General features: G+C 33.3%; 2 protein-coding genes and 3 long non-coding RNA genes across 9 annotated transcripts in view; 3 read left to right on the plus strand and 2 right to left on the minus strand.

Annotated features, from left to right (window-relative positions):
- Positions 1-26987, minus strand: part of LOC123707300 (calcium/calmodulin-dependent 3',5'-cyclic nucleotide phosphodiesterase 1) — a 314278-nt gene that overhangs the window by 115853 nt on the left and 171438 nt on the right. The window lies entirely within an intron of this gene.
- On the plus strand, positions 289-5908 carry LOC123707302 (maltase A1-like). The gene is made up of 10 exons (XM_045657229.1): positions 289-306; positions 386-537; positions 837-1016; positions 1087-1244; positions 1308-1889; positions 1955-2062; positions 2130-2280; positions 2504-2702; positions 5437-5574; positions 5793-5908. Exons 1-10 carry the CDS (start codon positions 302-304, stop codon positions 5860-5862), a joined length of 1743 nt encoding a protein of 580 aa, XP_045513185.1. The 5' UTR covers positions 289-301; the 3' UTR covers positions 5863-5908.
- LOC123707308 lies at positions 8932-10259 on the plus strand. The gene is made up of 2 exons (XR_006753476.1): positions 8932-9054; positions 9931-10259. It is a non-coding gene; the product is annotated as an uncharacterized LOC123707308 (long non-coding RNA).
- LOC123707306 lies at positions 15967-18394 on the minus strand. The gene is made up of 2 exons (XR_006753473.1): positions 18241-18394; positions 15967-17697 (listed from the first exon to the last, which is right to left on the minus strand). It is a non-coding gene; the product is annotated as an uncharacterized LOC123707306 (long non-coding RNA).
- LOC123707307 lies at positions 25122-26537 on the plus strand. Of its 2 annotated transcripts, none has more exons than XR_006753474.1 (3): positions 25122-25213; positions 25328-25471; positions 26152-26537. It is a non-coding gene; the product is annotated as an uncharacterized LOC123707307 (long non-coding RNA). The 2 variants fall into 2 exon arrangements; XR_006753475.1 differs by having other exon boundaries at positions 26160-26537.

The raw sequence follows: 26987 nt of genomic DNA on the forward strand, positions 1-26987 counted from the left end.
ACAATATAAGGGAAAACGTGTCAAGAAATCGACACAATTCTGACTTAGGATTGTTTAGTATTTAAATCATTATTTTGTCGTACATTAGTGATATCTTATAAATCTAAATCCAAAAAATTACGATGCTACATTAACGTATATAACAGTAGGTAATGGGGTGTCATTTAAAAATAACTGATAAAGATTGACATATATCATTCAACAATTTATGAGATATATCTATTTGATTTATCTCAAACGGCTAGTTATCTTTCTCGTTGTTGGTATATAAAGACGCGTCTCAATTTGGTTACTACAAACCATGAGGTAAGTACAACATTTATATCAAAAACATATTTTTTGAATTTTTTGCACAATTTTAATTAAAAACATATTTCTTGTGTAGACTGAAGACGTTATTGTTTTTGCCTGCAATTTTTTTAATTGCAAATGCATCCACTGAGAGGGAACTCGATTGGTGGGAGAGTACTATCTTCTACCAAATTTATCCGCGCTCATTTATGGATAGCGATGGTGATGGTATCGGAGACCTAAAAGGTATTTCACAAATTTTTACTATAAGATTGTGTTGCCTCCTAAACTTAAACTACGGCAATGGGGCGGCAGTCTCTACCTATTCACACGTTCGTCTAAAAATATATTTTTCTTTCCGGGAGGAATACGGAAGAAAGGAAGAGTTTATTTGATGTCGACTAAATAACAATGATTCGTACGAACAAACTACAGAGCAGCTGCTGTTTTTTGTAACATTTTATTTAGCTATATTATAAATTATCAAGCAAATAATTACTATTGATAACATCGAAGTAATGCCGTGGTTATATTTATTTCTTCAGGAATAACGTCCAAATTGCAGTACTTGAAAGAACTAGGTGTTGGGGCGACCTGGCTTTCGCCCATGTTCAAGTCTCCTATGTACGATTTCGGTTACGATATCTCTGACTTTTATGATGTGCAAGAAGAATATGGTACTATGGAAGATTTTGAGGAATTGCTTGCGAAAGCGAAAGAGCTAGGTAAAATACTAATAAAATAATAATTTAATTTCTTACTTTAATAGGTGAAATAAATTGATTTTGGTTCTAGACATAAAAGTAGTACTTGATTTTGTACCAAATCATTCAAGTAATGAGAGTATGTGGTTTGAGGAAGCATTGAAAGGCCATGAAAAATACTTTGACTATTTCGTTTGGGAAGATGGACTAGAAGATGAAAATGGAGATTTACAACCTCCTAACAATTGGGTAAGTGATACAATATCAAAAACCTAGGTCTTAAACCAGTCATAATAAAATATTTGATTTTAGAACAGCGTATTTCGTAAAAGTGCTTGGGAGTACAGAGAAGAAGTTGGAAAGTACTACTTGCATCAATTTGTAATTGGTCAGCCTGATCTTAACTACCGCAACCCTGACGTCGTTGAAGAAATGAAAAATGTTATTAGATTCTGGCTTGAAAAAGGTGTAGCTGGTTTTAGGGTTGACGCTATTGCCCACTTATTTGAGGCAGATAAGGAAAATTTCGGAGGAAAGTATCCCGATGAACCTATTTCTGGCCAAGACCTTGATGACCCTTTGAGTTATAATTACTTGTCTCATATTTACACAAAAGACCAAGATGAAACGTTTGACATGGTGTATCAATGGAGAGATGTGTTTGATGAAATTAAAGAAAAAGATGGTCTTACAAGAGTCATGATGACAGAGGCATACTCCTCACCACAACTTACTATGAAGTACTTTGGTGAAGGCGATCGTGAAGGTGCCCAAATGCCGTTTAATTTTGCTCTGATATCTGATGTTAATGGAGAGTCAACTGCCGGTGAAATTAAATACGCGATTGACAAATTTCTAACATTTAAACCAATCAATAAATTTGCTAACTGGGTGGTAAGATGCATGTTTAGTTGTGAATTCATATTATTGTATATACATTATAAAAGGTACATTTTTAGGCAGGAAACCACGACAACAGTAGAGTGGCATCCAGATTCAGTCCTAAATTGGTAGATGGAATTAATATGATTGTCCTGTTGCTACCTGGTGTCGCTGTTACATATATGGTATAGTACTTTACCTTTTGATGAACTATTGCATTTCCAAACACATTCTAATAAAAAAAAATATTAGGGTGAAGAAATTGGTATGGTTGATGGTTATGTGAGTTGGGAAGATACTGTAGACCCAAGTGGTTGCAACACAGATGACCCAATCAACTACTGGAAGTCTTCTAGGGACCCTGAACGCACGCCATTCCAATGGAACGCCGAAAATAATGCAGGTATGTTACAGAACTCGCAGAACTGCTAAGAGACATTTAAGAGCAATACAAAACTGAAAACAGTAAAACATGACGTCCAAAACATGGTCCGAAACATCAATGAACATGCACGTAATTCATTATGGTAGAATATTTGACGGAAACATTATGGATTTCTTTAACAATTTCAGTCGAAGAACTTTATAGTTGAATTTTTGGTAAAATTTAAAATTATTTCGTACAGGTTTTTCAACTGCCGATAAGACTTGGTTGCCTGTAGCTGATGGTTATCAAAATCTAAATGTTGAAGTGCAGTCAAACTCTCTGGGTAGATCACATGTTAAAGTTTACAAGGAGTTGGCTCGACTTCGGACTGAACCAAGTTTTAGATTTGGAAGATATGAATCAGTTGCCTTCAACTCGGACGTATTAGCTTTCAGAAGGTAACGTTATATTAATAATTAGACTAAGAGAAGAGAAGAAAACTTACTAAACGATAAACCAAGCATTAAGTAATTTGATATGGCAAAGATACATTAATCTTATTAGATGGGCTGAAAAGTTCGTAGGCTGCCATAGAAAAAAATATTTATATATTATTAATATAAGCCTTCGAGAGCGATACAACAATTATAGCGGTCATAACAAGGTCATACGATATTAGCTTCAATAAGTAACTATGTAGTTGCCGAATGAAGTATTACCGAACCAATACGACTTTCTCAAGAAAAGAGATTCCAATTACCAATTCTTAAAAGGCCAGCAACGCACTTGCGAGCCCGCTAGTAAAGTGTCCATGGACTCAGGTATATCACTTAACATCACGTGAGTCATTTGCATGTTGGGTTTTTATTGTTATATAAAATAACATTATTTTTTTGTATCTCAAATCTTATTTTTAGTTATGCATTAAAAGCCGTGTCAGCTAAATGGCTAGGTGCCTTAGCTAACCCTTAGGTCTATAAAAAAAAGCTGTAGTAGTTACGCGGTTAAAGTAATACTACAGTTTGACATAAAAATCTACCACTTTATGTATTCTGTGATTTATTGTAGTAAATTTTTATTCAGAAATAAAATTTATACAAATCATATGCTAAGTTTAAGATGCTTTTGGTGATAGTAATTTAATCACAGACAGTTATAAATTCTTACCAACAAAACCAACACTGTTATTTATCGCTTTACATAAACGAAGCAAATCGTGTTGGAACACAGAACGTAAGGATTTAGAAATTTCAAGAGAATATTCCTTGCTAGGAAATTTAAATTTTATAAAATAGAAGTTGCAAACAGATTGCAAATAATATAAATCCTTTATAAATTGCAATTGTGATTGCTTCATAAAAAATGATTTGGTTTACATTCGTGTAAAATCAAAAGTCAAGTCAAAAATAATTTATTCATATAGATAACACAATGTAGACTTATGAACGTCAAATAAATAAATAAACATTAAATGCTTCTAATTTGATAATTACTGCCAGTTCTTGAATCAAGGGCGTAGAACGAAAGAGAAGAACTGGCAATGAATTCTCGGTCACTCTTTTTAATTAAATAATTAAAACGCATGTTTATTTTAATTATATACCATTTTGGTATTAACTCGATTAAAGTGCAAGTATACTAAACTGTTCTTGTATGAGTTATTATTATTATAGTAAAATATGAGTTGAATATGAGCATTCTTTAACGTATCCAGTGACGCTAGAACCATTTATGGCCATGACTTCATCTACTTTCTAGAGTCATGTCAGTCCAAAAGTCCTCCATGACTCGGACCTCGGTTTAGGCAGTCGTATAATTAATTAGGCATATAAACGATGGGCAAATTATATAACCTTAATCGACTTCAAACAGTGAATTACGATTTGTATTTTTAAGCTATGTTAAAGGATCTTAAGGACTTTGTAAAACAGCGTCATTGATTACGGCAGTAAACATTTATATTCTTGGTTTTATTGTATTATAAAAAAAAATGAAACGAAATGCGCAGTCCAATCCTCGAAACAAGTATCCAAATTGTGTAATCCAGGGCTTCATACGAATGTCAAGCACTTAGCTGTTGCTGACATGTCATTATAATCTGACATTTGAAGTGTTCAGAATATCGTGTTATGACGGATTAAGTTGTTTTGATAAGATCTTTGAATGTTGACATTTAATTCGATATCGTTGGTCTTATTAGATTTATTAATGTGAGATGGTCACTATAAATGGTATATATTTTACCCCTTGATGAACGCAGCTCAGCATTCTTTAGAAGAATACTTTTTTCAAACATTCCTTTGCGGTTTACGCATTATGTACTGTCAATGTCATATTATTTTGTTTTTATTTTTTATGATTGCCCTTGTAAGGAACTTAAAACGCCACGGCATATTATATTATATCGTTGAATTAAATGAATCGCCTTACTGATAATAACTTAGATGAGGTTTTTAACGAATAATACATTTACCTTAGACATTCACAGGTGTGGCTATACTTAATAAACATAAAAAAAACGTATAGTAATAAGTACTGACTACGTATACCACATTGTTAAAAATAAATAAATAAGAAATCATATCCTTAAATAATATATAATATGTTTCAATTAGACTTATTATTGAATCCAAGTAAAAAATATTAAAAAAAATGAACTAGCCCCTCTAATATGAAACAAACACCTTACTTATTCTTTTAAATTGGTTTTTACAATATTTTGTATACATTGATTTGATAATTACATTATGTGAACACCATGTACATAGAATAAAAAAAACTACTATACTAAAATAAAACAGGCGCATGGTGGTATCAAAAACAATGGAGTAGATAACTAAATTATTATGTAGATACGTATTTACAAATATTGCAACTTTAGATTTTACTTTTTATTTTAAAATAAATAAATGACATTTTTGAGACAAATTTACTCCCTATCATTAATACCTTGAGTTTGCGCGTGCGATTATGAGGGCATACATTCGAATCGAAATTGTTCGTATTCGAGAAAAAAAATCTATCAACACTGCACGTATGTGAATGTGTGAATTTTAAGACATTCAAACGTCATATCTACATAAAAACCACAGATATCTATATCAGATAGTATCTGTAGCCTAGACCAAACTGTTGTAGAGCGACAATTGTTTTGTGTAGATATTTACAGATGACATTTTGTTTGTTTTTCAGGTGGTACAATGGAGATATATACATTGTAGTTGTGAACTTCAGAGACGAGCAACACAATATCGACTTTACTTACTTTGAAGGAGTCAGCGGTCATTTGGAAACTGTCATTAGCAGCATACAATCACCGAGAATTCAAGGGTAATATAGTTCTCTCAAAATGGGCGCGTTATAACAATTGTCATATCAATTAATAGGCGTATAAATAAAATTTGTAGCCCGGATCTATTAGTATTTGTATTAACAACGCTTATGCAACTTAAATTTGAACCAGATTTTGAGATAAGCTGTCATTATCATTGTTTTTTTTAATAAATAGATAATTACATATGTCTATATGTTAATATTTTCTTTTTCAGTGACGTCATTGAAGCCAACAATGCCAGTATTGGTGGGAGTGAAGCTTTAGTTCTAAAATTGGTACAATAAGATGTTTATTAAGTTAAAATCTTTGGTATTAAACGGATCCAACTCAGTACTGTTTATCTTGTTAATATGACCTAATTTCCTCCGTAAATTCAAGAGTTTACGAATTAGGAGTCGCGAGACTCGATTTGCAAAATGTTATATCACAATTTATCTACCTTCTTTTATGAAAAGTCTAATTGAAATTTAACTGTTTTAAATTATTTTTGTGGCATTTATATAGAATATCAAACAGGTATGAATCATATGACAGTATATCTCTGACTACAGTAGAAGTAATCAAAACGTCAGCGTTGGAAATGAAAGAATTAATTTTCCGTTAGACAAGCTTAACCGAAGACCACAATAGAGAGTAGTTCAAAAGTCGGATTTTCCGAACTGTAAATGTATAAACTGTGTAACCTCTGGGTTCTTTAAGTTTTCGCTGTTTCAAAATTAGACCCTCGTCTTCATGAATTATTCACGAGTTTACTAAGGAACAGATTAAATTTTAACTCCTTCATTCATTGTATATAAGTCAGTTTATCCCTTGCTATATATATCTGTAATTGGTCTACACAAAAAACAATCAAAAACGAGCAAGCAAATTCTTCAAACTCAAACTCGAACTCAAAATAACTTTATTCATATAGGTAAACAAGTATACTTATGAACTTCAAAAATAAATTAAATTAATTGTAAATTTATATTAACTACCAGTTCGCAAGTCATGGGCGTAGAGCGGCTAAGAAGAACTAGTAAGAAACTTTCCACCACTCTTTTTATACGCCAAGTATTGAGTCATACAAATTGTTTCAACTTGTGCAAATCATCCCAAGGATTAGTATCATTTAAAAACTTTCAAATTACAAAGAGAACTATTGTCTGTAGCACATGTGTGGAATACTAGCCATTGGAGCGAATTCAAACGCATTCGTCCTCTAACAGTGTTTTGACTTTAAATCACTTTCCATCGTAATTCTTTTAGAACGTATTCATATTCTTCAACTACTCAATTATTTTCAAGCCCAAACTCCTTCTTATCTTAAAAATCATTTCAAATTCTCAGGTCCTTCTAACTATATGTTACGCTCTTCCAATAAATGTTTATTGGAAATCCAATCCCACAGCTCATTCTTAGGCAATTCATTTAGGATCTGCGCCATTAAGTTGTGGAATAGGCTGGCCGACTCCATACGATTGGCTACCTCCCTAACATCTTTAACAGCTCTTCTGCATAAACATTTATTACCCATATCCTATTCTGATCAAACGTGACTTGTGTAATTCTTGTATTTCCTTTTCTTTTGTATTGCATCGCGATTCATGAATCTGTGAGATTAGCTTTTTAGTTTAGATTAAGGTTCGTTTTTTTAATGTAACATTCGGTTACACTGTACAGTTCTTACATTGTACGCATCATAATTCTTTTTTAGTTGTTTTCCTACTCCGTGCCTGGAAAGATCGCTTCTTAGCGATAAGTCGGCCCGTTGCATCTCTTATATATTTTTTATGTATTGTGGTTTTTGTAATGCAACGAATAAATAAATAAATTAACATTTTTCAAACTTGAAACCTTATTTCATATATATCATAATAAGGTTTCATATATTAGGTATACATATGAAATTGGCGTATTTCATACTGGCCACTTTAATCACGATGTTCTCCTCTTTGGTAAGGAATTCCAAATTCAAATTTGTACAGCTATTTACTCATATATTTGTGCTTCGATTACCGTCATTCATTTGTTTTTTTTCTTCTGTTTTTTTCTGTTTGCGTCACTCCTTTTACAAAATGGAAAACTTAAAGATTATTTACGAGTACGAGTTCCGCCGTGGCACTAGTGCTGCGGAAACGACTCGAAGGGTGAATGATGTGTATGGCGGTCATGTTGCAAAAGAAAACACAGTTCGGTTTTGGTTCCAACGTTTTCGAATCATCTATTGCTATAAAACAAGGTATGCAAAACAATTTTAATTATGCTGGTACCGGAGATGTAAAAAAAACTAATTTCTAGAAACTAATTGAATTAAGATAAAACTTATGATGAAATTACAAAGTGGCAGTTTGTTGCTGCGCACGTTTAGTACCTTACAAGTCTGAATTATATCTAAATTCCTAGAAATGTATACTCAAATTCAAAGTCAAAAATCATTTATTCATATAGGTAACACAATGTACACTTATGAACGTCATTAAAAAAATACATTAAATGCTTGTAATTTTACATTTACTGCCAGTTCTTAAATCAACTGAACTGAACGGAAGAGAAGAACTGGCAATAAACTCTCCGCCACTCTTTTCAATCGCGAAGTTTTTTTTTTGTACAGAAGAAAATGGAGTCGCTCCGTGAACCCTGCGAAGTGTCCAGGAAAGTTCTAAGCTTCTGGAAGGAGCTGGCTTAATTACAACTGCTTTCCGCACAACGGACCAAACGGGTGTCTCAGTGTGGAAAATGACTTCACACTGCATATACAAAGTTTCCCACGATCTTTATCACGCAGAGTATGCACAATTTGACAACGTGTTACTACACGTACTGTACTACAACTAACACATAAAATTTTCCAAATACTAAGTAAGTGCTATGACTCAACAATTATGAACAATCGTTCCACTTTACAGACATTAAAGATTACAAAGGCTTATTGTACTGTTCGGCTACGTATGCTTCATACAATTTCCAGATAATAGGCTTACTGTGTGAAACCTCAATGTAAAGCCTAGATGCTCTAAGCATGAATTGCTTTGTACGTATCCTTTTTCATATAAAACCTTTCCAGATCAACCCCACAACCAGGCTAGGCCGGGGTCTGAGATGTCTGTTTTGTGAAAAAAAATTTAATCGGCTAGTAGTATCACAAATTATATTTTATAACCGATTTCTTTCACCGTACATTGGTGCATAGCGATGAATCGGACGCTTGGGGACCGCTTATTCAAACGCTTATTAAATAAATTGGCCTTTTTAGATACTATTCAAGCCTTAATGAGCCAAAAAGCTCTGCCGTTATATATTAAACAAAAATAATTTTCATCAAAAAAACTGCAAAAGTCAAGTCAAAAAAAAATAATTTAACCTTTTGCGGGTTACTTGTATGAATCTTCTTGACATCACGGGCCTCGTGAGAAGATTGAAAAATACAAAAGCATTCGAATTAGTGATATAGTATGTTGCACTCAAAACTAATTAGTCTCAACTGCTAAATAGTGGTAAGTGGATACAATAGTACACAAGAACTGAGTCTTCATTCGTCACCTTATGTAAAATCTCATTTGCGTTTTGTACGTCAAGGTTAGCTCATCCAGTCACATCATCAAAGATCAACGTTCGTCGTCCTCAACTAAGTGTTATTTAAGGTAGTTTTTTCCGCGCACGACCACTGTGGAACCACCTGAAAATAACTTCATATTTTCGAACCAATTCGACTAAGGGTCCTCCTAGAAAACAGAGTTGCAAGCCCTCTGGCAATATGAGTCTATGGTCTATCAGGTGGGCCTCCTGCCCTGTTCCACTATGATTCCCGTATTCATATGCTAAAGTGTTATTGTCCTCCCGGTTGTAACGCGATATTTTCTTTAAACCATGAAGTGGTATCATCTTAATTAATTAGTCTGCAGTTAGAGCTGAAATACACCAGCTCAGAAGCTATGCACTGATGATTTGCGAGTCTTCGATACAAATACACTTTAAGAATGTACCTTTTAGATCTAGCTTGGCAACGTTTGAGGTTGGTCAATCGGTTCAATATAACCGGTCAGTTGCGTACGCGCATGCCGGAGATAATTAACGGCGCGATCAATTATTTTATACTTAACACGGCTTTTTGTTCGTTTACATTAATTTTAATAGCGTGTTAATGCCGTATAATGATAAAGTTTTCTATATTTAGTAGCAATTAAAGATTAAGATAAAATTATCTCACAAGTATTTGGAACAATTATTATTGTTATATATTTTATTGTTTATTTCAAATATTTAAAACATAACTCCCTAACCACACGTGAATTGCACGATTTAAACTGATAAATAGATATAAAGACTATTATCAGAGCAGTAACTGTTTACAAAATATAAGTTGCTTACAGCTATATTCATTTCTCCAAGAACGGTTGATGGATGGGGCAAAAAACTCCTGGACACCGAGGAATAGTTGGCGAAGCGTTGGACGGTCTCCCACTAGGTGGACAGATGACCTGGTGATGGTGGAGGTAAGGCAAAGCGCGGGGAACCGGCCGTACTGGCGATTTAGAGAAGAGCTACCGTCCAGTGAGGACGTCAACAGGCTGAAACGCACGATTCTTCGTCAAAATAATTTTAATTTGATTAAATGGACGTGATTAAGAATAATATGGAATGAACTGTATGAAGGTCTGAGACCAATATATATATATATAATATATTATTTTAAATTTTATCTATTATTTTTTCGTATTATTTTAGATTAAGGTTGGTGACTCTATACGTTTTACTAGGCTTGCCCTGAAGAGATCGCGTTTCGATAAGGCCGCCCGTAGCATCCCTTATAATTTTTATATACCTATTATGTTATTTTCCTATAAATGTACCACAAAGAACGGTTCGGTGGCCGTCGATACACAATCTTATACTAGAATAATAAGTCCTGAGGAGATACCTCGTTACAATATCTTCTTACCAGTTAGAAAGGCACACAATATTATCAGCCGTAAGGATTTGGAGAAATTATATTAGTTTAGGAACAAAGAGAGTTTAGACTGATGCTAATACCTTGCCTCACGATAGTTATCAAAAACGCTACTACGACGTAACTATTATCAATTATAATTAACAAAAAGTATATATCAAAATAGAAATGTGTCTAAAGTGACCCGAGTAAATCTCAACAATGACTCAACTAATAAATGTGACGATCGGCCGAGAAAAAGTATTTGGGATCACCCTCATCAAAAATTATTAAATTGAAAATATGTATTTCGAACAGTATAAATAAATAAATAATATTTACGCCAAATATTTGGCCAGTAGGCGCCAAGCCAAGCGTCCTAATTCTCCGATTGGTATTTTAGGGCCATAAAATCTAATTCTGCGTTTCATATGCGTACAACAATCGATTAATGTTCTCACGCTAAGTTCGGTACAGATATTGTTATGGCATTAGGTCATACCTCTTTATGAAAGCAGCTCACGGCATGACGTAAAAATTCTTAATAGTAATATATCAAAGTCTTGTTGTATGGTTCATTAAAATAATTAATCGCTAATTAAACATTGAGGTTGGCGGCTGGTAGATCTTACCGGTGACCACAGAGCTGGTGCTTTCCTCACTCATCGAATAAGTATTGCAATATAGCAAGGAAATGCTGCCAGCTTTAAAGGTACACTGCCACAGGAACCAAACTTTTTAAATATGTTTTGATTTTATTAAATTTTTATTGTTACTTATAGGTTAAGAAAATTGTAAATATTTAAAATACCGAATATTTGTTTGCTAAATGAATTCTATGTTCCATACAATTAATGTTAATAATGAAATAATACTTACATATATCATAACAATTTGTTAATACAGTAATTCAACATATCCGTAACAACTTTTCAAGACGTAGAACAGATGATAAGAAATCAGGAATGATGAAAAAATATATATCAATGGTGCTACAACCTTTATAGGTCTGGGCCTTAGATTTCTATGTGTGATTCAGGATTTGTTAATCTAATAGGCAAGCGGGTGATCAACCTTCTGTGCCTGACACACGCTGTCGACTTTCGGGGTCTAAGGCAAGCCAGTTTCTTAACGATATTTTCCTTCAACGTTCTAGCGAATGTTAAATACGCACATGGAAAGAAAGTCCATTGGTGGTCAGCCGGTGATCGAACCTACGACCTCAGGGATGAGAGTCAAGCCAATTTGTTTGCTTGTCGAAATGCCTACTAACACCCCAGGGCGCCACCAGCAATTGCCTTAGGCGGGATGAGGTAACAGCAGAGCCTTATCCGCTTTCAGACATACGATGCGGCGGTTGCGTCCGCCTCCCCACGCCCATTGTTGGTTAGTGAAGATACTTGACACAGGACTTCACAAACTAGGCCATACGCTTTTACAAGCAGCTAGACGAGATCGGATCTAATACTTGCAGGGGTGGATCACCATCCTTTCTTTTAAACGCATGGACCCGTGCTGCCCCACTTGGGACGTTGAAGACACTAGGCCAACGCTACTCGAAATATTAAAGTATAGAAATTATAGACAAAAAATTCATGAAACAGTAAGTGGTTTTTGAAAAACTGCTCCTAGCAGCATTACTGCGCTTTTGCAATTTCTGTTTTTTTTTGTTATGGGACATGAGGTGGGTGGGTCACTATAAGTCTACTACCGAGCATGGATACAAGGATGTTTGTCGGAGTTTAAGGTAGTGTTAAGTCCGGTCTCTTGAAGGCCTACAAGCCGTAACGATTCTACTTAGTATTATTACTGATTTATGTTAATGGTTGAGATGTTTGTGTTTTTATAGCTGTTAGTATGAATAGAAGTGCGCTGTGTGCGGCCTCACTCCAGGCAGAGAACTCGGGTAGACCCCACCAATGAGGTCAGGCTCTATAGCCTTAGATATGTTTTTGCACATAGTTTAAGGTTTAAAATCTTAAAAAATATAAAGGTATTTAAAGGTCAACCTGTTACAGAAAATATTTTAATTTTTCATCATTTTAACTTAAGCTAGTAATAAAACTAAGTGAAACCGTTTGAACTTATGGGCCTTCAAAAGACCGTATATTATAGGCAACTACTTCCAAACCGTCTTGTACAACAATAAAAATCATATTTTTTAGTTTTACCAGTTTTTAATTAGCTGTGCAATTTTTTAAATTCTTCTCTAACATGTAGATTTTATATACTTCTTTCACCACAGCACAAACATATAGTATTGTCTTTTGTTAACATTTACACATTGAAAGAAAACACTTTTTAACCGGATTGAATAAACGTCGGAAAATTTAAAATTTAAAATTATGCAAAATAATTATAAGTTTATAATAATGGAAAGTTTCATTCCGTTTAAAAAGTGTTTTCTTTCAAAGCACAAACATAGCTGAGAACTTTTAGCGATTCCAGGAACACATTGAATTGAATATGGAAAAACCAAGTTACAAGTGAAAATTTCGCAACACATTACAAACTTAACATTATGATCAACACCATATTTAATGATCTAATTTATTCGCATAATAGTCGAACGACTAAAACCGCACCCCAAATGTTGAAATATTTGATTAATCATCAAGCTGAGGCATGGGATTTTATGTCTTCAATAACCGTATTAAGAGGCAAAATTGTATAATTAATTACAGGAAGGTTTCGTTTCGATGATCTGTAATCCATCAAGGTAATGTTAAATGCGATATTCTTAACGTTTAGATGTTGATTAATTGAAATGTCTTGAGATAGACGTATTTTAAAATCTCTTTGGAAATTTCTTTTGATCGTTTTGATTGTTTGGGTATTTCAATTGTATAGAAGATTTCGCATTACGTTTATTATTTAACAACTGAGTAATTCATTATTAAAACCACATACATTGAATAATAAATGATTGCCACTTGACGTGTTTAGTTTCCAGTTATACACTTTATCTTGGCTTACTAGGCACAACAAACTTCTGTTTTAGAACATAAAATAAAATATGCAAACATTTATGTCTATAAAGCTTTCTTATAGAAATATACTTACAAATTATTGACTGTTATCTTGCCAGTTAAAGAAATTGTTAAAGTTTTAATAGGCTTTGGTATTTATTAATAAACTTTGATATTTTAACAGTATAAATTTGTTATTAATAATCTTAAAATGGTAATTTTAGGCTAAATAATTGATGCATTCATATAAGTAATATAGCAAAGATAAAATCAAATGCGGAACGGCTGTCTTCCTCTCTCGCTTCTCTAAGTCAAAGTTAAAATAACTTAATTCATATAGGCTAACAAGTACAATTATGCACGTGGGAAAAGAAGTTAAATTTATTCTAAATTTACATTTACTACCAGTTAGCAAGTCAAGGCGTAGAGCAGGCACGAAGAACTGGCAAGAAACTTTCCGTCACTCTTTTTGATTCAAAGTTCATACAAATTGTTTGTACTGGAGCAAATCAATTCCATAAATGTGACGAATATTTATATAGGTTCATATAAATATTCGTCACATTTATAAGAAGCTTTTCTTGATTGATTTACGTTTATGTCTTTTATCGTGTCGTTATATCCTTATCATTATTGTAAAACTTTATTTATCAAGACTGTAGATGTACTCTTTACCACGAGATTTCTAAAATTGATATTATTGGATTTCTTTTGTGGTATGAAAAAATCTCACATTAAAATAAAATAAATCAATTGCGCAAAAACCTTTTTATGTCTTGGTCTCAGATTTCTGTATCTGATTCATGATCATTTGTTAAACTAATAGGCAAGTAGCTGATCAGCCTTCTGTGCCTGACGCACACCGTCGACTTTTTGGGTCTAAGGAAAGCCGGTTTCCTCACGATGTTTTCCTTCACCGTTCGAGCTAATGTTAAATGCGCACATAGAAAGAAAATCCATCGGTGCACAGCCGAGGATCGAAGGTACTTTACCTCAGGGATGAGAGCCACACGCTGAAGCCAACACTGCTCAATATCTTACATAAGATATCAATAATATGCGTAAAGCCAAGCATTCTTATTGAAATTTCAACGAAAAAATAAGACCTTTCTACAAAATTTTCTGACAGATAGACCCATTTATTTAATTATAAAAAATCCCAATTTTGACCCTAAATCAACAAGAATGAAAATCTAATAAAAAATCGTAACGAACCAAGAATATTTATACAAAGAAAAAATATTTTATGCACTTAGTAGAAATTTTGTCAGTTCACTCACCGGACAGTAAAATAAAGTTCCGTTAACCTATTTGAGTCGTTGACTAACGTAATATGTGTCCTTTTAAGAAGTCTTGTTCTAGCTGTAAGCACATATAGTAACGACCCCGAACCACTAATTTAAGGTACGTAAGTTTTAAATTAATAGTTACTTTAATAATCACTAACACCAAAATGATAGATGACTATATTATAGATAAGTTTAAAATTGGAATTGGAAATTATTCCCACTGGCAAAGTTGAGGTTGCAACTTAACATACTTTATTGCGAACTCAGTTTCTTTAATATGTACTTTATGGTTTAATGACTTTGCTGTTGGTTTTAAAATTAATTGCTACGAAAAGTTTAATTAAAGGCCACGATTGTGCCAATTTGAAGCAATAGGTATTATTTATTAAACCAATACAACTGACAAACCAATCATTCAGCGTTCCTAAATAGCGAACCACGCAATTACGAGTGCTCGAGTGTCCGTGTGCAGCACCGTCACTTATTTATTTACAAAAGCTTGCCAACGCTCGGCTCACTGATACATTGTGACAAACACTTATAGGTAAACATAAACCCGAGGAGAAAAAATACATAGATTCATAAATTATAAAAAAAAACTTAAGGATAATTGGTTTGCTCGTTTATCTTAATACTCAATCTCGATGTCAGTGAGTTTATTCAATCCTAAAAGCAAGGGCAAAGGGTCCTCCGCCTCCGCCTCCTCATTCGATTGTCTGTTCGCAATGAACGGAGCTGATTGCGGTTTTCACCTACATCTAAAATGATTTATGGGGAAGCTTTAGGTGAATAATTCTGCGCGTGTGAGGGCTGGTTTACTAGTATTTTATATATAGATAAGTTATTCAACACATCGCACTATATTACGCAACATTCGCGGTGCGATCAGAAGAAACAAAAACGGAATACCAGTTACTCGTTAGTCCGGCTTTAATCAGTATTTAGGGACAGGTTTAATAGCTAGTCACGTCCTGTAACTAGGACACAGCTTGATTGATACCGTGCGTGTGACGTCAAGATCATCGCTGTAAGCCAGCTGACAAGATTAACCGTTTTGAATTGTTGTATACAGATCAAGAAAATATCTAATAAATGCCAAACCGTCCAACTTTGTAACAAATAGTTTAACTTATTTAACAATCAAGTGCTGTACTAAGCCAAAGATGTAATTCGTAATACATACAAAAAGGTTCAAACATTTACGATAGAAAAAACAATAAAATATATTAAATACATTTAATTAAGTAATAATAATTGGCTGTTTGGTGTTGTATAATGTTGCGTATGTGAGGTGTGCTGATGATGCAGGGTATTTAGCGTAATGGATAATTATTAATAAATAAAGAATGGTCAAGGTTTAAATAGTGATTGTATGCCCAGGCTGCACGATGCAAAGTTGACTTTTTTGCTTGGAGTGAGGAAAGTGAAACAAAGCGCGATTACCAGTCTGGTAGGATATACAGATGTACACACATATTCTAGAATTTTGTAGAATCTATTTTTTAGATAGACAGGTAATTCACCACTGCATTGTTTTTTTGCATATGAGCAAGTTTTAATTGCGAACATGGAAAGAAACTAGATCTTTCTTAAGTCACTTGACTAAAAACGCTTCGGTTTTTTTTTTATAAATAATGTTTAATCAATCCTAAGTCAAAAGTAATATAGGTCACTTCATGCACTTACCTACATTACTTCTTTAAATATTTTCTTCTATTTTGTATTCTATTAGTTTGGAATAGTTGACTCGTACATATAGGATTGTTTATAGCCCCCATCTTAACACGTAAACACAAAAAAGCCAGCAAAACATTCGCGAGCCTCCTGACACTCTGGACAGTAGTTTAACTATATTTAATTGTTCTCGTCTTCGGTTATATCTATATGTCGGAGGAAGCCATTCAACGAGTTGCTTGTTGATTGTACAATAACACATTAAATTCTCTTTATCATTTAAACACGTTGCATTAATCTTAATTTAACTTAATACGCGATTTTACGATAAACCTAAAACTGTTTCTGTTAACAAATTAGTGATTTTAGTTAAAATTAGTTATGTTTTTCTAATTTATAAGATTGTAATCGTTATTAAACAAACGACCAATGAGAGCAGAGCATTTTGCTCGAGTGGGGTCGAAGCGCCATCTATATATAGGCCAGTCCGTTGGTTGTTACGGGGCCTTTTTGAAGTGGAGACGGATCGAGTTGGATCCCTGAGTTTTGGTCGCTAGATTGGTGCATTGAACTCACTGCTCGGTCTTAAAACTTATAACTTATTATTAATAACTACCATAAAATATCAGTGTATCATCAGTGTAAATAAAATATTGTGAAAACTACAATCGTCGTGTTTTGTGTTCGCGCTTTACCCTCATGACGCCCACCAAATCTGCAACCACTGTTGATGACGTCACTGGGGAAGGTGTTTCTCCGACATATATAATGTTATATTTAATAATTTTATTAGTATTTACTATGTAGCAATAGAAAATATGGATAAAAATAAATTAAAAGTCTTCTACTGATATAAAGAGACGGTTATAAATAATAAACTTAAAACTGTTCCGTTTTCGAAAATTCACCCGCTATTAAATTATCCCTGATATACAAGTTGATTGTCTATTTAGTAATTAGATACAATTGAAGCAGTGATATAAGTCGATTGCAGTATTAATGAGAGTATAAGCTTTAATTGAGGAGGTAAGGGGAGATTGGAAATAACATCTTAACCGGTCCAATAGACAACCTCAACTGCATGCGTTGGTGGTTCGTTATAAATAGCCGATAGCGGTGCTTGCCACTGTTCTCCCTGCTAGATAATGGACTAAACTCTGGAGACCGAGCGGTATATCCATAGCATCGACTGGGCAACCAATCGAAGAGGCTGCAGCAGCCTTGAAGTATAAATAACTTCAAAAATGTCCTCATTTCCCAAGAGAGTCAGCATGGAGTCTGAAAAAGTAACAGTATGTCTGGTTATAGATGACACCCGGCACCATCTTCGCGGGAGGGTGGGAAATATGTTGCCTGCCGTCATCACGTCGCATGGAAAGCTACTGATGAAACTGACTGCCATATGCCTACAGCGAACTGTATCATATTTCGATCATACAATGCGCAGAGGAGATGTGGACTTGGAGGAACTGATCGTGGTTGGTAACAGAAGGCAAAAGATCACGTAGCCATTCACCAATCAGATGGACCGATCATGTGAAAGACTCATCATCCTCAAAACTGTACACTGTCATAAGAGACGCGCTGGACAGAAACCTTTCTTGCTGACCACGACACTCAGACATGAGCTGCCGATTAAAAAGAGAGAGGCTTTAATTGATAACTTTACATATTTCATGTTACTAGATTATATATTTTTGATTAACTTTGTAATAATGTATAATTCCTCAATTTTCGTCCGTATCCGTATACCGTATTTTTTTTCACAACGTCAGGGAGCTAATAAGTGTCATTGCAGAAGCATTATAAAATTAAACTTACAAATGTAAAACTCTAATAACGTGTTGGACCTCTTGCCTAAAGGACAACTTGAATCCTTCTGGTCACGCTTTTCACTATTTCAACAACGTTTTAGGAGTTCGGTGAAAGCGTTTTAGAAAAAATTCAAATAAAGAAGATTATTCCTCTATTGACCACCATATTTTTATCGTTTGGCCGTATACATCGGTTTTAAAGAATTCATAAAACATTAATTAAAAACTGCCTGATTTTTACGCTTATTAATTTACAATTTACCATACTCGTGAACGGGTGCTACTTGTGGTGACTAGTTGTACTTTAATTCGTGTATGCGGTGATGTTAGTTATTTCGACTATGTATTTGCGTGCTGTTCCCCCGAGAATGTAAGTGCGTGCTCCTATTTCACCATGCCTCCTGCTGATAGAGGATTTGACAATCTGCGAAAAATCTTTGTTTTTAATTTATTTTATTATTATTTATTACTTGTGATGTCATGTGGAACATGGAGTAATGGTTGCAGCTCCTTACAAACGTTGTATAAAACAAAAAAAAAACTTGGCGATTAAAAAGAGTGACGGAGTGTTTATTGCCAGTTCTTCTCTTCCGTTCTACGCCCTTGATTTGAGAACTGGCAGTAAATGTAAAATTAGAAGCATTTAATGTATATTTCTTTTTTTGTTTTGACGTCCATAAGTGTAGATTTCGTTACCTATATGAATAAATGATTTTTGACTTTTGACATTGACTTTGACTAAGATCGTTAATTCTCTTAGGTTCCCATGTTTTGCATAGAGTTTATATCGATAAAATAGTATAGAAAACTTTTTTTATTATATATAATATATCAATTATATTTAGTTCGTGTAAAACGTAGTAACTTGTGTGTCCACTTCAGTAGAATTTTCTTTATAACCGTCCATTGTAAGACTTGAGTGGTGGTAAACAAATACAATAGAAAAACGTTGCAAGAAGACGTTGCATATAGAATTCAATATTCTAAGTCGAAATCAAGGTTTTGTTTGGAAAAACTAGAAAGCTTTCTTAGTATTCCAATTAAGTTCTGAGCATCTATTCACATAGTGGGAGCTCAGACAGTGATTGTCAATCCGTGGTTGCTGTGTGACCTAAAATCTGAAATGCCACGAAAGGTCATAGCGAAAGCGATATTAATAGTGGATAAAACTAGATTTATTATAGTTTTAGGTTACATCGTCATTAAATAGGCAAAATACAATCAGTTGTTTCTTGTAGCAACAATATTATATATATATATAATTGCATTTTCATGATAATTTGTACATCTAAAAGACAAGTAGGTAATTATCCTTTTGCGTCTGATACACGCCATTGTCTTGTCTAAGACAAGCCGGTTTAGAAAAGTTATGCACAACTGGTGATCAAAGTTACGACCTCAGGGATGAGAGTCGTACACCGAAGCCATTAGGCCAACACTGTTCCTGTCAGATAAGTAGATATATAAGTATATATGAGTAAACTTACATTCCATCATGCATTCGATTTTAGAACAGTTTAAAATTATCAACTACTAGACCTTATTTTTTTTAATAATTCATTTTATTGTTAGCAAGGCCTACATCCATAATCTATAAAAAAACACACAGGTTCTGAGGTTGAATTTGCTGTGGAGCGAAAAAATCATAATCATACAGTACACGTATTACTTGCTGACCAAAGCGAAGTCTAAACAAAACTACTGTATATAAGGGCCGCTATTCGGGCCTATAGCAAAATAAACTGCGGCCTTATATATATTACAAATTCTAAAGATCCAAAACGTTGAGTAAATAACAAGACTGTATCCACGTTCTACTGAATACAGAATAGACAAAGGTGATTTTGATATACAACTCAAGCTCTGTATTCTGTAAATAGCGCTAGTTCAAAGGCACCCAAATAAACCCGGCACAAAGACCAAAAACAAATCGTTTGATACGCTATTTGCCACTTTATTTACAATTGGAAGTTATAACCAAAACTACACAATCAAAGTCAATGCAGCCCTCAAACGCCGTTTACCAATGATTATTTCTTAGTTAAATCGCAATGTTAAGAAAGAACAATGTCAATATAGCCGCCCGCGAAGTCGCCCATTTACTTAAGAAACCTATGAAGCAGACATAGAAATATGTCTAGCATTGCTCCATTATTACGAATCAACAATATTAAAATTATGGAGCACAGGTCTACCCCGTTACTGTGTACGTCAACTTACATATTTCAAAAATATTTGGCGCATACAGTTTTTTATATTTAATCAAACAAATATAGGGTAAAAATAAACGGTATTGTCTATATTTAAAAGCCTATAGAATATATAAAATCAATAGCTTGTGAGGTTAAAACGGAATTAAGAGCATTTGTCGCTCGTTTTATTTTGCACGAAATCCTTTACCATCTTTAACATACTGCTAAGTTCTAAGGAAATGTTGTTATAATATACAAAAAGCAATTTGTCGAAATCCTAATAAATTCTAGCAAACTTCGAACTACGAATGTCAGTCGTTCTCCAATTCGAAACAGAAACAATCCCAAGTGGTCTCCTAACTGTCCATGCGAATCTCTTATGATCTGCTTTCAATCGCAGCTCACCATTCATCATTCAAAACTCACGTCATAGATAAGGGCTTATGTCAGTTGTCCGTTGACATATGAGAGTCTCAATTCATCAGCTACTCTAATCGCATCTGTCGATATCAATTGATTTAATTGTATTTTAAGTTTCGTACTGTTTATAAACACTGGGATATATTTATAGTTTATTCTTATATAATAGGCAGAAAACTCGATTTTAAATCTTAGTTTAAAAATAAAATAAAATTTGATCTAAAAGAAATTTTTATTATTTGCGTTGAGTAAGTAGAAGTGTCTACTAAGAGTATGTTTACCTAATAAAGAAATATTTATGTCCAACCATTTTTATGTATATTTTTAACGCCTGAATAGAGTTCTTAAGGCCACCTATATCAACATTCTGTGTCTACCAACCCGTTATAATTGTTGATATACCCTAAACCGACTCCAAGAACTTAACCACTTAACCACTATAGCAAATATATACCTATTTTTTTGCTAATAATATAGAATATGGTTCACAGCTTTATAATGAATTCTATGCAGGATTCGTTGATAAAAATAAAACCATTCATTACCTCAAGACTACGACAAATGCAATGCAATAGATAATGTATAAATTATGCAAAATGCTAAATGACGTCAATTATAAATAAAATATGCATTGGACATTTAACATACAAAATACATATTAACATACAATGTATAAATCTATGGATATAATCTTAAACGTAGTTGAGGTCTTATTGCAGACAAGTAGTCAACGCAGCAAAATGTGTTTATACATAACGCTTACTAATTGTCAAGTTTGTGAAGTCAACTGTCAAATTTGGTAGATTTTACAACTCTTGTCATGTCAAAATTTGTCGAACAGTTTTAAAAAGGTACACATTCTTAACATCAATGTATTTGTATAATATATTCGCGTTAATATCTGCAAAGATAATTTAATATTTATTTCTAACACTCAATAATCCAGTATTGTGTGCAGTATGTAGTTTTATTTATGCATATCATCGCAGCGCCGTAACTCAATTGGTCTCTCATTTAAATAAAAGAATCGGAGCGATTCTCCAATTTCTCGCAGGTCATCTATAAAAGGAAATTCTTACAGGGCGTCAGTTTTAAGATTTTATAGCATGTAGCTGAAGGTTGGCGATAAGAGCTTTATTAATGAATTCATACAAAAACTGGTTAGTTAACATTTATTAATATGAGTTTTTTGTTGTTTTAGTATAAATTGTAAAAGTTTAAGTTATCAGATGGCGACGTGTATATCTTTCGTTGTATTAAGTTTCTCATCTAAAAAAATACATTTTTTGTTTCGAGAGTTAAAGTTCTTCAAACATAAACATAAGTTATTTTTTTAAGTGGAAACTCCTTTTAGGTTTAATATTTTCCCATTTTCCTTTTTTTCCAGATTTTTCTCAATGCAGTCGCGATCCATTTTTTTTTATAGAAGAGGCGTAAAACGGTCGGGAGGCTCATCAGATGTTAAACGATACTCCCCCGCCGCTGGAAACCACACATAATAAGTAAGAACATAACGATCACAACACATAACGTTTTGTGTTATCGTTATATATGTTTATATGTTACTAGCTGACCCGGCAAATAGGGATTGATTGTGGAGGGGTGACAATTAAGAGTTGTATGTATTTTTATGCGTTGTATCAAAAAAACATCTAACAATTAAAAAAATATTTTTTGGGTTGGACACTTAGGGGTTTGATAGATAGATAGTAGACGATTCACAGAGTTACTAAATATGCATTAAAAAAACCATAAGCATCGGTCAAGCCATTTCCGAGGAGTATGGAACGAATATTGTGATACGAGAATTATATATATATATATAGAGATAGAGATAAATATGTTACCATGGTGATCGTTTTCCATGTAAAATCACACACAAAAAGTTACCTTCAAGTATTGTAAAACAATATTGAAACACTAACTCATACAACAAAACTATTAATTTGATTAAAAGTTCAAAGTGAACTGAACATGTTTAACTATTTCATATTTAAGGTTCAAAATAAGCGATATATGATGTGGATAGGCAACCTTCACCCATCTCTGATAGATGAAAATTGTTTCACAGTGAATATGCCCAACGCGGAATAGCGGAACTTACTTGTTGATATCCCAACCAACATAGTTATAGATAAAAATATATTATCAATTCAATAAATACCCTTAAGACGAATTTTACCAATTATACTAGTTAGTATAGTCTTCAGTTTCCATACAAATGATTTTAGGGACCACCATTGTGAAGAAAATCATTATATTTGCTTGACTGAAAGTTCCTTTATTAGGTTAATCGATTGAATCGCTACGTCACACACACACAACGCGTTAGAAGTTATACTTCTTTGACGTAACAAAATAAAAATCTATTCAAAATTATTGTATTTTTCGTTTGTAGAACAAACGAAACTAACAATAGAAAAACTAAAATGATGGCTATAGCTAACTTCAGCGTGTCGCTTTTTGTGACTATGCGCGCGCACTTCATAAATTTACTCTCATCATTTTTCCCTAACGCGCCAAACCAGTATCACTTCAAAAACTCAGGCCCCTGTTCTTAAGACGGACTAGGATCATAATAAGCCTCGATCGTGTCTGATTAGACAAGCTTTTTGTCTTTGATACTAACATAATATTAATAAAGTTCTTACATAAGTGGTTAATTTTAGTAATAGAACATATTAGCAATCTCACAAATATACTACTAGCCATTGTGCAATGATGTAAGCTATCAAGACCAGCTTAATTTGTAGATGCATATATGCGTCTAAATACAATCCAGTTCATACAATTGGTATTGTATGCATGAAGGCTATACTTGCCATATACGGGAGTTGGTATGGGCATAATTGTAATATGAATTATTCGTATTGATCTAGATTGCGTAGTTATGGGTTTAACGAATATGATGAAATTATAGTTATAAAGAAATTAAATAGCAAAGATAATGTAGTAGACTACTACTTATTACTTTATTATTATTGTTTATTATCGATTATTATTGTATATATATATTGTTTATTTATATAGATTCTGAATTCTGACTCTGAGTCGTGCATTCGATCCCCTCAAGAAAAATTATGAATAAATTCGATGCTGCCGCCGTCATCGCGTGCTTTGTATAAAACATAAATATAATATATAAACGAAAATTCGATTTATTGTTAACCTTTTAAATTTGTGGAAAACATATAATGTTAAGAAATTTAGGAAACGTAGGTACTTGGAAGCCTAGACAGCTACGTTAGCGTACGACACTCATCACTGAGTTCGTAGGTTCGATCCCCGGCTGTGCACCAATAGACTTTCTTTCGATAAAAAAATATTTAAAATTCGCTCGAACGGTGAAGGAAAACATCGTAACGGCCCTTGTGTTAGGCACAAGAGGCTGATCACCTACTTGTCTATTAGATTGACAATTGATCATACAAACAGATACAGGAATCTTGTGGCTGGAGCTAAGAAGAAGAGCCGATTTATCCTAAAGTTTTAAGCCTCGTCATCATAATATTGTCTAATTTTATTAGTTCAGCGTACCTTAAAAAATCGAACATATATCAATAAATAAAAGACGTGTAAACATGTTTTGCATTGGTTTTGATTAATATATAGAACAATTTGGCAACTAGACAATTTATACGTAAGCATTAAATACACAAACACTCGATTAACGCAACATCATTATCTCTTATCACTGATAAGACGGTGACGTCTCGCTGTGTCACTGATTACTGACTAGTTGATGTATCAGATTACGAAGCTTTCGCTCTAATCGATGATAGTTTAACATCAATATTTATGTTAATATTTATATTTCTGTCAAATTGTGTTTACGATATAATAATACATAAGTACATTAGTTATAACAGTGCAATTGGACTTTTGTTATCCTATTAAAATAAATTATATATAACGAAAAACAATTATACTAAAGATGGAATACAAAAAAAAGGTTCAAAGATTTAGAAAGGGAAAAAATCAAGAAAAAATAATCAATTAGGTATTACTTACTTAAATAACTAAGTAATACCTAATTCGGCTGTGTTGTGTGATGGTGTGAAAGTGAGATAATGGTCAAGAGGGTGTGTATGTGGGGTGTGATTATGACGCAGGTGATTTAGCGCTACACTCATTTTAAGCGCGTGACACCTTAAACAATTGACTCTTAAATATTGGTCGTTGTACGTCTGGCTGCGCGAAAACTGAGTTTTTTGAATAGTTGGGGTTGATGTGAGGCTAATTTCTTATCACCAATTACCTGTATCAAGTGATTTATTAGTTACAGGACTCACGTCGCCGATATAAGCGACTGGTTCATATCGATCCTAGGAACTGTTTATCGTGCGAAACAATAACATCGCAGATATAGTAAGTTTGAAAATTGATACTGTATTATTATTTATTTTTATATACTTGTAACTATAAGAGTTCTAATAAAATCTAGTAACTTTATTAAGGAGGCTAAAAAGAGATCTCTTCCAGGCAACCCTAGTAAGAGAATCCTGTAAAAGTGAAGGAATTATCCTAAAATTAATTGGCTTAAGAAATACATTTTACGTTTATGAACATGAAAATCGAATAATACGAACGAGCACCATATCGTCTGTCTCCATCAGCTGTCCTAATGTTAGTCTTCTAGGTTCATTCTAATTTGTATTTTTAATGTCCTTTTAAATTGATTTAACGCGCCTGTAAAAAAAACAATTATTTATTTTCGATCAATATCGAACATAAATGATAAAAAGTTTTAAATTTGTAATAAGGTACACAATAGTTAAAAAGCTATTATGATTTAAAAAGGAGAACGCTGTCACCTTCTGCTTACATATAATATCTATATGCTTCAATCATAAACTTTACTACGTATCGAAAGTTATGATTTATCGCCTAAAAACAAAGGTGTCTCTAACGAATAAGCCTCCTTTTTATATATACTTCCATAAAAAATATTTCATATTAGATTTATGATCTAATGTATAGAAAATCATTCAACTATCTAAACTTATTGGGTTTATTGGATGTGTTAATATAAATTATTGACTCTCGCAGCTTTTTAACCAAATCTAAAGATGAGATGCCCAAGGTATCTCCCATTTGTCACCTAACCGAAAAATGCGTTGGCGAAATTTCTATGATGTTCAGTTTAAGCAATTTAGTTCTGGGCATCCACATAATCTGTAATCTGCAGCCGGAACAGATATATATTATCACCCTTAAAATCCTAAAATACCTCTAAATCTTTCCTCCTTTCGAAAAGATTAAAGAAGATTAAGGCTTACTTGAGCTGGCCTATAATTTACCGCTAGATTTACAGAGTGGAAGAGAAGTTGCTGCAGCTGCAAGCCAGCATTGTCGGGACGTGGCACAGGACAGGGAGCGCTGGATTTTCATTTCGAAGGATTTTTTTATCTCAGAGCCAGCGAAGTGTGTGACTAACTGTTATGTTTGCAAGTCTGTTCAAGCATATTTTTCTATATCACTGAGTGTGTCAAGCGATGGCAAGCTCAATAAAACAAAATCACAAGCTCTACAAATAAAACTTTATCCTTTATATTTTCAGTCATATAAAGTCAGAATAATTAGTAAACTTTTATGAATATTCTCTTTGAATAACGCAGAACTCATGTTTAAATCATGGAGTATTTCAATTTGTTTATGCGTTTCGTTTATACATGCGAATATCGGTTGAAAATGCTTTGATATTGATATTACTGTCCTTTGATATCTGAACTATTATAAATCTGAAATGTATAAAGCTTTAATATTATTTTCAATTGTTGTATCGTTAAATTGCGACTCTTAATAGCAACTTTAATTCTAGTATTGTCTTTTGTTAAAATAGCTTTTACACATTAAGAAAAACACTTTTTGAACGGATTAAAGCTATGTATTATTATTAAAAACCTTTTGTCATCTGTCACCGTGACCACGCACGCTGAAAAGCACGCGAAACGTCGGAATTTTTTTCAAATTTAAAATTATTTTTAAAAGTTTCTATTTTTCTAGAATTCTTAACTTTACTCTACATTGTTAAAAACAATACATATCAATTGAGTGTTAGTTTTGTTAGTCTTACTACACATTAGTTATTATTTCTGTTTCTTTGACTTCTGTTCAGGAAATATTAAGGTCCAACACCCTG

Source organism: Pieris brassicae, chromosome 3 (assembly GCF_905147105.1).
Source record: "Pieris brassicae chromosome 3, ilPieBrab1.1, whole genome shotgun sequence".
Taxonomy (NCBI): Eukaryota; Metazoa; Arthropoda; class Insecta; order Lepidoptera; family Pieridae; genus Pieris; species Pieris brassicae.